Here is a 17,397-nt window from a genome sequence, read left to right on the forward strand (position 1 = left end):
CCTTCTTTCCTTCATGACCCAGGTCCATAACCTATATCCATTAACCAACACTAGCCCGACCCATACCAACTCCTACTCTATTTAATTATTTCCCGATAACCTGAGTAAACTTTCCCTCTATTATTAAATAATATAATTAATATTATTTTGGAAATTTCGGGATGTTACAATAATACAAGCAACTTGGAATGTCTCACTAAGCGACATCCCTTCCGCATGAATATCATGAAGAATAACTTGTAAATCTTGGACTTGACTCATAACAGTTTTTGAGTCTATCATTTTAAAGTCCAAGAACTTAGCCACCACGAATTTCTTAGTACCGACATCTTCGGTTTTGTATTTTCGGTCCAATGACTCCCATAATTCTTTGGCAATCTTGGCCTTACAATACACATTATAAAGTGCATCAACCATGCCATTCAAGACATAGTTCTGGCACAAGAAATCTGAATGATTCCAAGCCTGAACCGCGCTTACCGACAGCGCATCCGTTGCCTCTTCATCAACATGAGGAACGGTTTCAGTCAAGAACCTCGCGAGGTTCAAAGTGGTCAAATAAAAGAACATCTTTTGTTGCCACTGTTTGAAATTCACACCGGTGAACTTCTCCGGTTTCTCAGCATGAGATGTGACAGCAGTCGGCAACGGAGCAACCAAACCAGTTATCACAGCAACCACGTTAGTCACGATGGCAGAAACAGCAGCGCTCATGGGTTGGGATTCCATTCTGAAATGCAAAATACAAGAATAATAATAAGTAATCTGTTTAAGTTTGTTGGAAAACTTGTATTATAAATTCCAGAAAATTGAACGAAAATAAACAAAACAGTAAACCGGGCTTGTGTTTAACACAATTCCCTTAAACAGATTCTTGGTCTGTTCCCAGGGTACTCCAGTTCGAAACAGAATCGGTGCTCTGCCGGACTCGGACACTTGCCTGAAATGCAATCGGAAATAATATTGCTGTAGAGAAGTAGAAGAAGAAGTGTGTTTGATTTTGGTGTGTCTAAACTGAAGAGTTGGTCTGGTTTATATGCCACACAATGACAATAATAATAATCGTCTCACACGGGCTCGGGTTTTCGGAGTTGCACTCGTGTCCGCGGGACGTGCGGGCACGCACGAGTTCGATGGATTTCTAGTCCAAAAACCCAAATTTGCACCCCCTCTGCGCGCGCGTAGAACTTGTGATAAAACATGTCATAAAAAATTCAAATGGGTGTAAGGTCACTACCTTATAAACCATTCACTATTATGTTCCCAAACCGATGTGGGACAAACCTTTACCACTTCCACCACTTCCTTAATTCACACACTTAAAACTTCCAACAATTTTATTGGTTCTTTGCATGAAGCTATCTAGATCTTCATGAGTGGTACAATGACATTTTTAATTGTGGTATGTAAACTTCTAATAAATCCAGGGGTGTTAATCATGTTGGGTTAGGGGGTTGACAGGCTACGGGTTGACTAATGGAACCCGAATACAACCCATATTTCTATTACTGTCAAATATTTCAACCGTAACATCGGGTCAACCCAAACACGTATCTAAACGTTTCATTCAAACCCGAGATAAATTACCCAATATTTTTTAATATTAATAAATGAGAATTTCATTTTTTTGTTGAAACTTTTATTTCTATCATGGCCCGTTTATAAACAGTTCGATCCTATACTACCCGTTTTTAAACGGGTCAGCCCTAACACGACCTATTTAAAAAAATCGAGTTATACTTGCTGACCCAAAGTTCTATATCATGTGCGGGTTGTATTTTCTTAAATCTAATTAACGCTTAGAATTAAATTTGAACCATACAATGTGTATTTTCAGGCTATGAACACTACATGCCATTCCTCTATGGCATAAACGGGTCAAACCCCATGGTACTAAATTACGTTGGTCCAAATTGAAACACCACAAAGGTTAACGGTGCAGACCTGAACCTACCTTCCATCACAACTGCAAAGCTGAGACGGCGACAACGACACAACAAACCGAGACTAATATTGGTGGTTGCAACTAGTGAAGAAGCCATGCAGTAGCAGCAGTGTTTGGGGGTTTTATGATTGTTTTATTAGCATGGTCTATGGTTGTTATATAGTTGGACACAATTTTGTTAAGGCCATAGGTGCATTGTTTGATGATTATTCTAGCTGTTGACTTAAATTTCTTGCATCTTGGCTTAATATTAAACTAGGATGGTGATTAATCAGATGAACATGTACAACATAAACAAAACATGACGCCTACTCGGCCCGCAACAACGTGTGGGTACGACTACTAGTTTTTTTTAAAAGGTATCTTCTTGGTTTGACTTAAAAAATCAATCCATTCATGTATCAAATAATTGCAAAGGTGGTGTTGCTTGATACATGGTTTTCAGAATGTCTTAAAATTAATAAATGTTACTTTAAAATTACATTTTTGCCCTTCAAGATTCCAACATAAAGTTTTCCAAGAATGCATCCAGCGCTCCAAAGATCCACAACAACCCCATAATGTGTTGATCCAAGTAGAAGTTCAGGCGGTCGATACCAAAGGGTCACAACACAACTTATTAGTGACACATTTCCGCTATCATCAAACATATTTGCCAAACCAAAGTCCGCAATTTTCAAGATGCCATTATTATCAATCAAAAGATTTGACCCTTTTATGTCACGGTGCAGGATACCACGACTATGCGAAATTTGAGGGTTTGGGTTTGGTATAAACATGTCCGGTCAGTTTTGGGTCGAAGTCGTGGCCCATTAAGCTAAACAGGTTGTGTTCGGGTCAACACATGAAGATACATATCATGTTCGGGTCAAGATTTTATGAAACTAATTGTGTTCGGGCTCGTGTCAAATTTGAAGACACATACGTTTAACCAGATCTAGTCTGTAGATTAAGTATTAGATGATAACATGATCAATACAGTTTGTATATGTGTGTAGTGTGTGTGTGTATGGAGAGATTTGGACAATATAATGAGGTTCATAGTGTAAATCAAATGCATAAAGTTATCATTCGCTCATAAAGTTTACATATATATAGAGGGTATGGTCCCATTCGCTGACATCTTCAGGGAATGAGGCTTCAAGCCTTCAAACGCCTCTTGAACCACCTATATGCTGACAACCCTAGCGTATGGCATCCAAAATGAGCGTATAAGCCTCCTGTGCTTAGACTCTTAAGCGTATGAGCCGACGGCTTTACATAAATTACATAAAAGGTCCCTATACATTCCAAACTAGACTAATAAGGCACATAGTACAAGACATATCAAAATCATGCATTAACAAACTCCCATTGTCTTGTGCTTTGTCTTTGTTTATTTCCACTTGATCTTCTAGTCACTTCACGCATGAGTACCAAAAGCATAACAACACGAACAACTCTTTAAAATTGCAAGGCTAACTCATTGTCTTGATTATTCTTCCATCTGATCTAATAATCATACTGAGTCTCGATATTTTTCTTTGAACAATTAACTAGCCACATCTCTGATGAACTTCTTTTCAGCTCCTTTCCCCAACACATTGACAGCTTCCCCGGTACATTCATCGTAATGCCACCATTTAAATTCACCATGAAAGTCTTGTTCCACAACTTTCATTGGGATCTTCTTTATAACACGAGGAGCTTTAACTTTCAGAATAATAATCTATCGACAATTGTAATTTGTAAGGGCTAAATTGGCGCCAAAAGCATTGAATTATATGTTACTCCCCACATGGAAGCTCTAGAGACACGCCACTTATCAAGTTGCACGTAGGGGCATATCACATACCTATTGTCTTCCTAAGAGGGTTAGGGGAGGGCACCTTAAAAGTAGTTAATTTAATGTAATACACACGTAAAAACCCCGAGCGCCTCCACCCTTTGAACTTTTGCAATCACCCCTCTTGACCCACCAAAACCTATTGTCTTCCTAGGTCCACTACTGGTTGCATGTTAAATTAACCTGGAAGTCCACGCCATTAATCGATGATGGGGTCCATATCAACTTACAACCCAGTTAAGCCGACCACAATAGACATGACCAAATTACCGAGCAGGTCAGAAAAAGTAAGTACTCTGGAAAAACATTTCTCCGTACTGTAGATCATTTTCTTTGTATAGAAGTGTACGCCTCCACGTATCCTACCTTTACCAGTTTATCATATTTGATTGATTTTTTAGTAATAAGAATTTTAATTTAACCCATCTTGTCTCATACCCATTCTACTCGAATCAAAATAATCTATTTTTAAACTGGCCCGTTCTAACCCAACCCGACCAATCTACTGGTATTAACTTTTGAGGTCTCGTTTATCTTCTGTTATACCTATTGTACTCACCACCTCTTGTGTTATCCTCTTTTACTTAAACCACTTACCAATTCTCCACGAAACTTCAACCGTTTTTGTGGAGAATCCGCCATCCACAATCTATCTTATTATTATTATTATTATTATTATTATTATTATATTTACTCGTGAACCAAACCAAAGATGACATCAGCATCAGCGCCTAATCTATGGGTACTGCTTGGCCTGAGTTTAGCCGGAATACTGTTGATGACGAAAAAGCTTAAAAAAGCCGTCAAAGTCGATTTCGGAGCATTCGTTGAGAAGCTTCAGCTTCTTCCTCCGCCGCAACCGGCGCCGCCCAAAGCACCTCATCCGCTCACCGGACTCACGTTTGCCGTATCCGACTTGTATGCCTTATTATTATTATTATTATTATTATTATTATTAACTGAACATGAACAGCTTTAGTTTATTGATTGTTATTGCTATTGTTAACCTAGCTGGTGATATACTGGTATTTGTGAAACCTACTAGTATTTTGTGTTAGACCTAATGTGAATTTATATCAGAATTGGTTACTAATTAGGCTTTTGTGGAGTTTTAATGTATTAGTTTGGTTTATTTTGCTGTGCTGCTACTTTAACTTGAAAATTGATATAAATTCATTAAATTATGGACCTAGAGATTAGCCTCAATCAAATTAACCAATCAGTTTTTGGTTAATCGGTTTGGTTGATTCGGTTATTTTTATGGTTTTCAGTTCAGTTCGGTTAATAGCCGAAGTCAAATTTGGTTTAACTTTTTACTTGAAATGGATGCATAAAGGCATGAAATGAATGTATAAATACATGAAATAGAGATATTTTTATACATGAAATGGTGGTATAAAACATGAAATGGAGGTATAAAAGCTGGAGTTGTATGAAAATATGAATGGTTCGGTTTAGTTAACCAAAGGTACAAAGTAACCGAAAAATGATTGTCGGTTAATACGGTTATCGGTTATTTTTGGTTATATTTGGCTATTGCTTATGGACCTCTGAAAAGGTTATAGAACATAAGTTCGTCACTATTCACTAGTGACTATTATTGTATTGGATGCATGACCTGTATATGTAGACTTGTTATTTGTATTGGACTTCTGTTATAGGTAAATATGGTAAACATGACGTGGAACAGTAGTGTATGGAACAGTTAGGAGATACTGATGTTAAATTTGTAGTCGGCTGACAAAAGATGAAGGTTAACCAACAGTCAAGATGCTGTGTAATTATCAGATTATTGTTGAAATAGTCATAAATTTAGAAATTTTATTTGGCGAATAAAAAATTTAGAAGTTTAGGACAAAAAGTGTTCCGGTCAATGCGATCGGCCACTTTTTACTCTTGCTAATCATGTGTTTTGACCCAAAACCGAACCTATTGGTTAGTCCTTTTTGCTGCTACATCAGCTCTTTCTTTTCGTTTATATAAAAGACTCCCAGTGGTTTAGTCATTTCAGTTTCATGTGTATAAGAAACAATATGCTATTATTTGGGCATAGGATGCAGCTAGCTATATTATAAGCTTATGCTAGTATTTCTCGTTTTATTCTTCATGCAATTGTGAATTGTAATCTTTTGCAGATTTGATATCAATGGGTTTGTTACTGGGTTCGGTAATCCAGATTGGCAAAGGACACATGAAGCCGCTTCACAAACATCTGCTGTTGTTTCAGCTCTTGTAGACGGAGGTGCAACATGTGTTGGAAAAACTGTGGTGGATGACATGTCATTTGGGTTAGTTGTTGTGAATTGGTTACCTATTTGTTACATCAGAATATATGTTTTTAAACCTATATTTTTTGTGGCATGTGTTTTACAGGATAAGTGGAGAAAATAGACATTATGGTACACCTACCAATGTTGTTGCTCCTGCAAGGATACCAGGAGGGTCATGCAGTGGAGCTGCTGTTGCTGTTGCTGCAAAACTTGTTGATTTTTCTTTGGGTATGATTTGCGACCAGATTTTGTTTTTAAGCGGTTTATGGTTTCATTTTTTAAGGGTCTGTGCACTTATTGGCTTTTAACAATTTGTTAAAGGTGTTGACACTGTTGGTGGGATCAGGCAACCGGCTGGATATTGCGGTGTTTTTGGATTTCGTCCATCATATGGTGCTGTTTCTCATTTGGGCGTTATTCCTGTCTCAACAAGTTTTGATACCGTTGGTATGAACTCTTTCATTATTCCTTCATATACACATAAAGTTTATATGTATCTTCAACATGTTCTCGAGTGTCAATATCAGAGCCACACTCCTTTACACACAAACATACACATATATATAGGGTGAGGTTCATTACAGAAGAGTGATTGTTGTGAGGACAAAAAGAACAAACCTAAATCGTTTATTCTTTTTTATTTTTTTTATCAGTGGTTCGTATTTTTGAACCTTCTACTTCTTACATACAAATGTCTATGAAAAATACATAAAAAACCATAAAGCTAATTTGTATATATTTTCTTTTTCGCATATTAACGTTTTCTTATGCATGCGTAGGAAATATACCAACACTTGTGTAGGCTCTATTAGCAAACGGATTTTGTTTTTGTATTTGTTTAAAATATTAAAACGAGATGAACAAACATTACATTTTAACCATTTTCTTGTATTTTAAAGATTGAGAAAGTGTGATCTATTTTGTTTTTTTGTTCTTGCAAGATTACTGTCTTCTGCGTAAAACCTTCTGATACGTACCCACAAAGCAGTCAACATAATTAAACAGTTACCAAAAAATGGGTCAACTCAATTATTCGGTTACCAAAAATAGAGGAGCAAATCATGGGACGGTTTTTACCTTTCTTCTTGTTATAATAGTGTAGAGATTATGGTTATGGATATCTATGTTTATTGTTAATTAAAATTAGGATTTATCAACCTTGTATTTGGAGATTTGCCATATCGAATTGGCTAATCGGAGATCAAGCCTATCTCGAATGTGGCTAGTTACCTTAGTTCACGTAATTTAGATTTCTGGTTTCTATCAATGGTTCCATTGCCGGGAAACACGATAGTGCATACCCGGAATAACCAGAAGGAAGGCAGTGATGTTCATCATGATACAATCGCTGCTCAGTTGGCAGTTATAGCGACTCGACTTGAGTCCATGGAAGCCCTAAAGGACGATATTGCAGCACTCAAATCACAGGGCACGTCTAAGGACAAAGCCGGCGGTGGTTATGGAAGATATGAAGTCGGCGATAACTCCTGGAACCACAACCGAAACCATCGTTCGTACAACAAAATTGATTTTCCAACCTTCTCCTCTGGCGATCCAAGTGATTGGATTTTGAAGGCTGAAAGGTATTTTCGTTATTACCAAATTCCTTGTGATGAACGGGTTGATATCGCTCTAGCGCATCTCGAGGGGGAAGCTTTGGATTTGTACTCGTGGTTGTCTCCCAAACGAGCTCTTGTTTTTTGGAATGATTTGGTTCATGTTCTGCAAAAACAATTCGGTTCCGTTGAATTCCAGAACCCTGATGAGCATCTTTGTAGCATTAACCAAACTGGCACCGTTCACGAGTATAGGCTGGAATTCGCCAAACGGGCTGCCAGGGTATCTAATTGGCTCGATAATTGCCTACTTGGGGTATTCTTAAATGGGCTTAAAGAGGAGCTGAAAGTTGAGGTTCGAATTCATAAGCCTCAAACGGTTTACAGTGCTATGAGACTTGCTATAGAATATGAATCCAAGTTGGGACAGAACCACTCGAGGCTGTTACCTGATTCTTTTGCACCTTCAACTACCGGTCACCGATGTAAAACGAAAATATTTTGAATGCTAGAGGCTGCAGATGAAGAAGTTAAGACTTGTCCAGCAAAGGAAGAGGAAGAGAATCATGATGACAATTTGGTTGAAATCAGCCTACACGCCATTACAAACAATTTATCAATTCCTTGTGGCAGGTCTAATGGATCTATTACAAGGCCCTCAGCGATGATACCCACCACACTTACGGTTCTTCAGGATATAAATTGGAAAATCTACCTTCAACAACATCCCGTTTCAGCTCATCCATGGGTCTATGATGTCGGTAAGAATGCAATTGAATGGCTTATCGCTTGGCTACCAAATTCAAGCTGGAGTTACAATGATATGCCACACTCTATGAAGCGGGTATATGAAGCGAGTGCGGCTACCATTGAATGGCTTATTGCTTGGCACGCCAAATTCCTTCTTTTCGACTTGAGGACAAGTCGTTTCTCCGGGCGGGAAGTATTGATGCGTACCCACAAAGCAGTCAACATAATTAAACAGTTACCAAAAAATGGGTCAACTCAATTATTCAGTTACCAAAAGTAGAGGAGCAAATCATGGGACGGTTTTTACCTTTCTTCTTGTTATAATAGTGTAGAGATTATGGTTATGGATATCTATGTTTATTGTTAATTAAAATTAGGGTTTATCAACCTTGTATTTGGAGATTTGCCATCTCGAATTGGCTAATCGGAGATCAAGCCTATCTCGAATGTGGCTAGTTATCTTAGTTCCCGTAATTTAGATTTCTGGTTTCTATCACCTTCCCACATACACACACACACACTTGTGTGCACTCACGCAGAGACATATATTTCATTTTTACACGCTGCACACTGTGCATTTTAATTGTTATATGATATGTGTGGTGATGTTTTGAAACTGACATTTTTGCTACCTTCAATTTAGGGGATTGTATTGTGAGAAATGAAAATTAATATGTTTTGTCCATGTCAATATGTTCAGTATTTAAGTAACTAGTGATGAAATGGCCAAAAAGGATATTTTTATGCGTCTTTATAACATTTAAATTAAAATATGACATCTTTTTCAACAGTTACAATATTATTTGTAATGTAGTAATATCTGTTATTTTTATCTCTAACTTACACAAATTGCTCTCAGGATGGTTTGCCACGGATCCCAGTATATTGCATCGTGTAGGACAAGTGCTGCTACAAGGATCATTTACAGGCCAAAGGAACCCTAGGAATGTTATTATTGCTGATGACTTTTTTCAACTATCAAAAGTTCCTATCAATAGGTTGACCCAGGTGGTAATCAGGTCAACTGAAAATCTATTTGGAAGTATGTTCATTCTCTTATTTTATTATCTTCATTATATGTTTTTCTTCCTCTTCCATCTAATAATTATAGCAATCCAGGTTTACTTTCGATCGTTAATCGTTCAAGTGGGTGACATAAAAAAAATTACTATCAAAATAATCGATGTCTGAATCACATCTAGTACATGACTTATTTATTGAAAATTGGTAAACGGATTGTTTTAGGTCAACCCAATCGGATCTTAGAAAGTTGCACATTTTGACTTGAATCTGTTTTAATTTGTTACACAGCTTGCTTATTTTTAACACATGTGCCATTTTTGGGTTATGCAGAGCAAGTTTTGAAGCATGAAATACTGAGTGATTACATTGCTTCAAGAGTTCCAAGCCTGAAAGCACTTGATTATAACAAGTCAAATGGTGATGCTAAATTTTCTTCTCTAAAGTCACTTGCTAACATTATGCACCTACTAAGGAGGTAATGTAAATTTAATACTGCTCTGAACGTATTTTTTTCTGTTCATCATTTTCTTTCATTTGACAATTTTGTCCACGTTGTAGAGTTAGTTTTGCATGCAAGAATTCTGCATGGGTTTTGAAGAACAAAAAACATTTATTAGGATTTGAATATTTGATATTCGGCTGTATTACTGCATCTTAAAATATGTACGAATCATGTAGATTTAGGTTGTTTTGTGTAAGAAGTTACTGCATTAGATATAATTACATAAACTATACTATTCATCTAATTCTTTGAATAAATCAATTTGATTCATTTTAGTTCTAGCAAAGTTTTGAAGGACTTACCATTTGACCCGCACACACAACTTGGTTCATTATAAGGAGTCAAGATAGGCATCTCTGTTATATCTAAAAAAATAAAATTTTCATTTTAATTATTTCTAGTGAAGTGTTGAATGATAGTACTGAATAAGAAAGCTATATGCATGATAATAAAATATATCACGTACAATAACAAACAAATGAGAAATGGAACCAACTAATAAATATGCCATAAGAACACAAAAGTATTAAAAAAAGCCGTAAATTAAAACGACGATAATGAACTGAACTTGCAATTATAAGTGTAAATTTGAATCATAAATGATGCAACAAACGGATTCATTGAAGTTATTAATAGAAATCTTTGAACGCAGGCATGAATTTAGCCATAATCACTTTGATTGGATTAACACGGTGAAGCCAACTTTAGACCCTTTTATATCAGCTCATGTACAAGAAAAACCAGAGTTGTCGGACAAGGATATTGAAAGTTTCAAAGCTATTAAAAACGAGTTGCGAGTAGCTCTAAATGCTCTTTTGAAGGTATCTTCTACTTGGTTATTTTGACTTTGTTTTATTATATGAATGAATCATTCTTACTGTGATTGATTTATATAATAATAACAGATGCTCTTTTGACTGATTTTAATATTATGCATTGGTATTGGTTGGATAATACATACTTGTGGGTAGGATGATGGAGTTCTTGTGATCCCGACAGTTTCCAGTCCTCCTCCTAAACTTGGTGCGAAGGAGCTTTCATCACAAGACTATCTTCTGACTGAATTTTCCCTCACGGTTTTAGCAAGTGTATCGGGTTGCTGTCAGGTCAAACTCTCTCTCTCTCTCTCTCTCTCTCTCTCACACACACACACACACAAACATAAACACACATACACGCACACATATGCAAACACACAAACATGGACAAAAAGATAAGGGAATGTGTTCATGTATAGGGGTGTAAACGAGCAGAGCTCAAGCTCATCTCGGTTCGTGCTTAGATAGTTTAACTTGCAAGAGCTTGAGAGCTCGAATTCGGTTCGTTTTGAGCTTTATTTCTAAAGCTTCGCTCGTGAGTAGTGTTTAAGCTCAAGCTTGGCTCGTTTATTTTGAGCTTTATTGTGTGTGTGATATGTATGTATGATTGTATGTGTATGTATGTAGGTAGGTAGGTAAATGTTAAATAGAAGTTGTATAAAATTATAAAAAATAGACTTGATTAGGCTCACAATCCAGCTCGGGCTCGATAACTGAAGGTTGTGCTCACACTCATTTTTCAAACAAGCTTACTTTTAGGCTTGAGCTTGTTTAAGCTCGTCTCGGTTTGAGCTTATAGCGAGCCGATCTCGAGTAGCTTACGAGCGGCTTGCTTGTTTACACTCTTATTCATGTACTATGGTTTGTGATTGATGGGGTGTTTATTAGAAAGTTAAATATAAGTAGACAATAAAATATCAAGCTATATTTGTTGTATGGTTTAAAAAAGCGCGAGGTGCTCCAAGGTGTTCAGGTCAATATGTGTAAATCTTTTAAGAGTTTGAGATGGGTCGGGCTGGGTTGAAGCGAACCCATTTTGTGCAAAAGTTTTAAATATTTTACCGTGTCAAATATGATTGCTGTTGGAAATCAGGCCTCAAATGTGCAAAGAACACATTTATAATAAACTCATACCACTCTCAACCCAACTCAAACTCTATTTAAATGATAAAACAACCCAACCCGATAAACATAATTCATTTAAATAAAATACTAACAGTTAAGTTATCTGGACTTAACTCAATAATTAAACCAAAACATTGTTTATCTTTAACCTCTTGATTTATCACGAATCCACTACCTGATTAGGATTAAACCCTTTAATTACAAACCTGGTTTTTTGTTATCGTTCGTTTTCCTAATTCATTTATTTTTTTGTTCTTATTTTAAATTAGGGTTTATAGCTTCCTAAGAAAGTTCCTGCATAAACTACTTGTACATCATGCATAGACTGCTTGTACGTGCACAGTATATGGAGTTAAGTTGCCTTTAGATGTACATACAGCTCTCTTAGTTGCACCTAGAGGTCTTTTCTGTATGTATGTATTCGAGTGTCTTATTTTTATTATTTTTCTTAAAACCAAATGCCTCATGTATTCGAAGCTTCCAACTCACGCCTTGGATTTTTAATAGCTATAATTTGATGTTATATTTATGGCATTGTTTGTATTTGGGCTGTAGTGAAAATTGTTCAGTTGATGAGCTCAATAAGTTGATTATTTTGTTATTGTTACTTTAATGCAGGTGGTAGTACCATTAGGATTGTATGATAACTACCCTGTCTCGGTGTCATTGTTGGCAAAACACGGGGGTGATCGTTTTCTATTGGATACACTTCAGACCATGCATGCATCTCTGGTACAAAAGTTAGCTGATGAAGCTGGAAAGTCAAAATCGCCCAAAGATGTCAGCAAGGAAGCCGCTGCTGAAACCGCCAAAGAAAAGGTAATCGACACTATTGAATGATTCACATTGCTGTGTAATAGATGCTCAATGTTATTTTCAGTATATTATCAGTAATTTGTCTTATATATGGATATATAATACATGGTTTATTTTTGTGAACCAATAGGGTAACGCTGCTTTCAAAGTAAAAAATTGGCCGAAGGCGATTGCGTTTTATACCGACGCCATCAAACTCAATAGCAACACTGCAACTTATTTTAATAACCGAGCTGCAGCATATTTGGAATTGCATAGGTATTATTCCGTGTTCTGTGCAAAAGATAAGTTATTAGTTTTCTGACATTTTGTATTTTCATTCAGTTTTCATCAAGCTGAAGAAGACTGTACCAAAGCTATCAATCTTGATAAAAAGGTAAAAATTTTCTCATTTGTAAAAAACGAAATAGCAGGCCGTTTATTATTTAACTTTGGTAATGCAATGTGATATAATCACTTGCAGAACATAAAAACAAGTTTGCGGATTTATGTATATACCAGTTTGAGTTGGATTTGTTAATTTTCAGAATGTGAAGGCGTACTTAAGAAGAGGAACTGCACGGGAGATGCTTGGATTTTACAAAGAAGCAATTGAAGGTAGACTTTGTTCACTTTTTAATTTAGTTTTTGACTTACTATCAACCAAAGTAGTTTAGTTCTTGAAACTGTCGAAAATAATCAAATATAACAGAAAATGGTATGATAAAAGATGTTGGTTTGTATCAGATTTTAGGTACGCGCTTGTTCTAGAGCCAACCAACAAAAGAGCAGCGATGTCTGCCGACAGGCTAACGAAATATTATCAATAGAACACGATGGTTGAGCGATGTCTGCTGGCGCAGGGTTTTGAATGAAATGGAATGGAATGGAATGGAAGGGAGGTTATGATGTAATATGATAGGTCAATTTTGATTCAGGAATACAAACTCAGATGTTATTGGTTTTGTTACCTTTGTATGTGTTTTATATATTTAAAAAACTTTTTGTTAATTCATTCAAGTTATTAGTTTGTTTGCTGCATGTGTTCTTTGTTAGCAACATATTCAACAGTCCGGTCATTCAGTAACTTAGTTTTATATATCAAAACATGACATAAATCGTGTCATATTTCACTAACTTGCTATAAAATAAAGTAGCAAAGAACATATTTTCGTAACTAATGCACATAGAATCAAATCATCTTTAGGCTATCAGGTGTGGAGCTCGATTTGCCGTTGAAAAGATGAGGTGGCTGGCGGTGCCGGCGGCGAACCATCTTGTTGCCGCCCAGCGGTAAGTTTGTTGTGGATATTTCACCGCTCATAACACCGCTGAAAGCTTTGGTTTTCTTTTCTTTTTCTATAACAAAATTGCTTTAAGTAGAGAAGATTGAGGGTGTTTGGTTTGGTGAATTGCAAAGAGAAAAGGCCAATAGAGATGGTGGAGATGTATAGAAACAGATATCGTAAAAGATGGGTTATATTATATTAACCTTTTATTTATTTTTTAGTTTTAGTTCTATTAAATTAAATGAACGTAATATTGTTTTTATTTAATTTAAATTTTACTTAAATTCATTTAAATTGTACAATTTTATTGATTACTTAATTTCTAATTTTATTTACATTAATAATTTATATATATTTTTAATTCTTATTTTAGTTATATAAATATTATTATTTTACTTGAGAATGGAGAGAAGTGGTGAATTGGTGACCATTTCCATGATATTGTAAAAAATAATGAAGTAAAGTATAGTATGATGTGGCGCTGACGTGGCGTTGTAAAATAATAAGCAAAATAACATCTACACCTTTTATTCTTTTAGACATCGACATCAAATAGTCCAAATAAATGAACGGTTGGTACTCTATTTAATGGCCTACAACCCATCTCCAAAACTGTTTTAACATTAATTTCTCCAAAGGGAGCTAGCTAGTTTTCACAAGTGAAGACAAAAATGTTAAATAACTGGAAGAAATAATTCAAACTCAAACATGTTGGTTGGTTCCAATAATCCATTATGGTTGAAATTATTTAACTACACCCATTGGGCTATTTGATAAATATTTTTTAACAAGACTTTTTGACAAATACGTTGTTTTTATAAGCACCTTATTGAAAAGAAACAAAAAATACACACACTTTACGTTGAATTAGTCGTTTATGAAAACGATTTATGTTGTATAATAGTAACCGCGAAACCGAAAAAAACATTAAATGTTTGTAGTTGCCTTATTTATTAAAGAAAAAAAGAATACAAACAACTAACTACTATATTAAAAGAAAGAATTATCATATAGATCTAATACTTTTGGGTTTTCTAGGGACACCGTCCATTTTTGTTAAAAAAAACTCACCAATACGTCCCGTATACGGAGCATATAGGCCCCCCATATATGTCATATAGCCATATAGGCCCTCATATAGCCATATGCCCCCGCGTATAGGGGGTTGTGAGGTGTCCCTAGTAGGACCCTACTTTTCTCAAATTTCATCAAAGCATAAATGAATAAGTACGTATGACGTTTAACGCAGAATAATAGGGTTGTCCCCATAATTGTTAAAAATCTTTTTGAAAATTTCTTTTGAGTCTTAAGTAAAAAAGTTTTTTTTTTGTTTAAACAATTAAAATTTTTTAATGTGCTTAGTTTGTTGTTAGTTGGCTTGTGTAAAATACTTTTCGTATAAAAATAGACTTAAATTAGCCTTAAGTGAGACTAAAAACAACAACTTTTAGGTTGAGAGTCATACATCTTTGTTACTAAACTAAGCTAGTGATTATGTAATTGAGTTTAATAATTATATATACATATTTTTTCATGAAAATATATATAATGTTTTTTTTTTAAAAAGATTCAGGTCTAACGAGGAATCGGGTTAGGGTCCGTCGACCACTCTGCCCCTTAGGAGGCTGCCGTACAAAACAATAAAAAATGTGACCATAATCATTCTATAATTATAAAGTTTGTTTTAAATATTAAATAATTATTACATTAGATAATCTTCACATCACAAACCAATGAACCACATATTGCTACGGAAGCAAATTCGAACACAAACGTCAAATAACATTGAAGTTAAGATGAAATCATGTCAAATGCTTAATAATCTAGAATTCATATAACATAAGAGTATAACTTATCAATCAAACAGCTCTCTATCTCAATTTTTAAGTGTGTAGTTGTACTAGTTCCATTGATAGACGATTAACGTAAACTTACAAAGAATATAACATATAAGAGAGATCTAGAGTGGCGTTCCGATGACAATGACCTTCAAGGGCCTAATTAAATGATGAAAGTGACATCTTCAGTTGTTAGAGAAAACAACTGAAAATAACACTTACACAAGTACATTTAGAACAATTGACACATGAGAGAAACAACTGTTTTGATAATCTGATAGGTATATCAGTTGTTTATATCGCTATACTATTGATCATTTCTTTTTAGTTTAGTTCGTGAGAGTATAGTCTTTTGCGTTTCAGTCTTTCGAACATTAGTCTTTTGCATCTTCGTTCTTCATGATATTAGTACTTTGCATTTTCAGTTGCTTGCCTTAAGGAAGGCCAGTACTGGTATTAACACTCATTAATGCTTGCGCTCCCACATGCTCAAAAAACGCCCTAGAAATAGTGGTGTGTGGGCGTTTTTTTTCTCTCTCTCTTTCGAGGTGGATACTTGGATGTGGGCGTTAGCCCACTAGGCATGCTCTCCGAAAATATTACAAATTTTTGAACCAACATGTTAGAGTCAAATCCAACCTATTGTGCATTGTGCTAAACATTTGTCACATAAACTTTGATATTAGAGAAACAAACACTTAAAATAGAGGATGATATATATAGAGAGAGAATCCCAAAATACTTATTATAATTACCCGGAGGAAAAAATCCACAACAACGAACCTTTACAAAATAGTCATTAGCTCCACACCATATTTCAAACTTCATTTATAGGTCAACTTAATTTCTTTCACAACAACAAACTATCAAAGCATCACCTACTTTTACAATTAATTTATATTTATTCAAATTCTTTTTAAATAAATTACTTTTTATTCTATTTTGTATATATTTAAATAATATAATATATTTAAATTCAAATGGAAATTTTGAAAAAATAATTTTAAAGCAAAAACAAAAACTAATTGCAAATTATAAAATAAATTAACAAAGTGAGGTTAGAAATAACATCTTCCAACAAGTATTTTGCATCGGTTATTTATTCTAACGATTGAATTTTCAATTATTGTAAATACGCAACTTGCATCTTCATGTCTAGACTTTTATATTCGTGTTCATGGCAGATCAACGAAACATTCATCTTCAGGTGCAAAAACCAAACCCTCCCCTAATGTTAAAGATTGGTGAGGTGACGATGATAGCTTTGTTTATAATGCGGCTTTCGATCAATTCTTTCTCCCAATCTTTCTCCCAAAAGTGCAAGAACCAAACCCTCCCTCGATTGTTCAACAACCAAATCCTTACCCCGTTGTACAACAATCAAATCCTCCTCAAATGATTTTGACAAGCAGGATCATTTTGATAGCATGCATCAACTTTACAATCGAATGTACTTGAACCATCGATTAGAGGGCGAGTACAATAGCAATGAGCTAGTGAAAGAGAACTTCAAACAAGATGATCCATGGGAAAGGGGTACGATAGTGATCATATTCGGATTGCTCGTTTTAATTTAGTTATGTTTTAGTAATTCATGTAAATTTTATATTTATTTTATGCAATTTTTTATTTTTAATAATGTAATGTGATTTTTTTATTAA

The 17,397-nt window shown here is 35.2% G+C and overlaps 1 protein-coding gene across 2 annotated transcripts; it reads left to right on the forward strand.

The window, feature by feature from the left end:
- Positions 1–4,333: 4,333 nt before the first annotated feature.
- On the forward strand, positions 4,334–13,629 carry LOC143580694 (translocon at the outer membrane of chloroplasts 64-like). 2 transcript variants are annotated; one of them, XM_077063649.1, is made up of 14 exons: positions 4,334–4,688; positions 5,906–6,058; positions 6,144–6,268; positions 6,362–6,487; positions 9,206–9,388; positions 9,700–9,844; positions 10,524–10,692; positions 10,843–10,977; positions 12,433–12,633; positions 12,761–12,888; positions 12,955–13,006; positions 13,158–13,227; positions 13,357–13,480; positions 13,515–13,629. In XM_077063649.1, the coding sequence occupies exons 1-13, from the start codon at positions 4,483–4,485 to the stop codon at positions 13,437–13,439; spliced, it is 1,776 nt and encodes a 591-aa protein (XP_076919764.1). In that variant the 5' UTR covers positions 4,334–4,482; the 3' UTR covers positions 13,440–13,480; positions 13,515–13,629. The 2 variants fall into 2 exon arrangements, with proteins under 2 accessions (XP_076919764.1, XP_076919763.1); XM_077063648.1 differs by having other exon boundaries at positions 13,357–13,629.
- The last annotated feature ends 3,768 nt before the right edge of the window (positions 13,630–17,397 follow it).

This window comes from Bidens hawaiensis, unplaced genomic scaffold (genome assembly GCF_021521415.1).
Source record: "Bidens hawaiensis isolate Kalapana, Puna unplaced genomic scaffold, B.hawaiensis_p1.1 tig00030549_1, whole genome shotgun sequence".
Lineage (NCBI taxonomy): Eukaryota > Viridiplantae > Streptophyta > Magnoliopsida > Asterales > Asteraceae > Bidens > Bidens hawaiensis.

Bases quoted from the DNA above. Each gene is read 5' to 3' on its own strand.
- LOC143580694 (XM_077063648.1), top strand. From the start codon at position 4,483: ATGACATCAGCATCAGCGCCTAATCTATGGGTACTGCTTGGCCTGAGT. The intron at 9,389-9,699 runs GTATGTTCATTC...TGGGTTATGCAG, and splicing joins AACTGAAAATCTATTTGGAA to AGCAAGTTTTGAAGCATGAA. The intron at 12,889-12,954 runs GTATTATTCCGT...ATTTTCATTCAG, and splicing joins GCATATTTGGAATTGCATAG to TTTTCATCAAGCTGAAGAAG.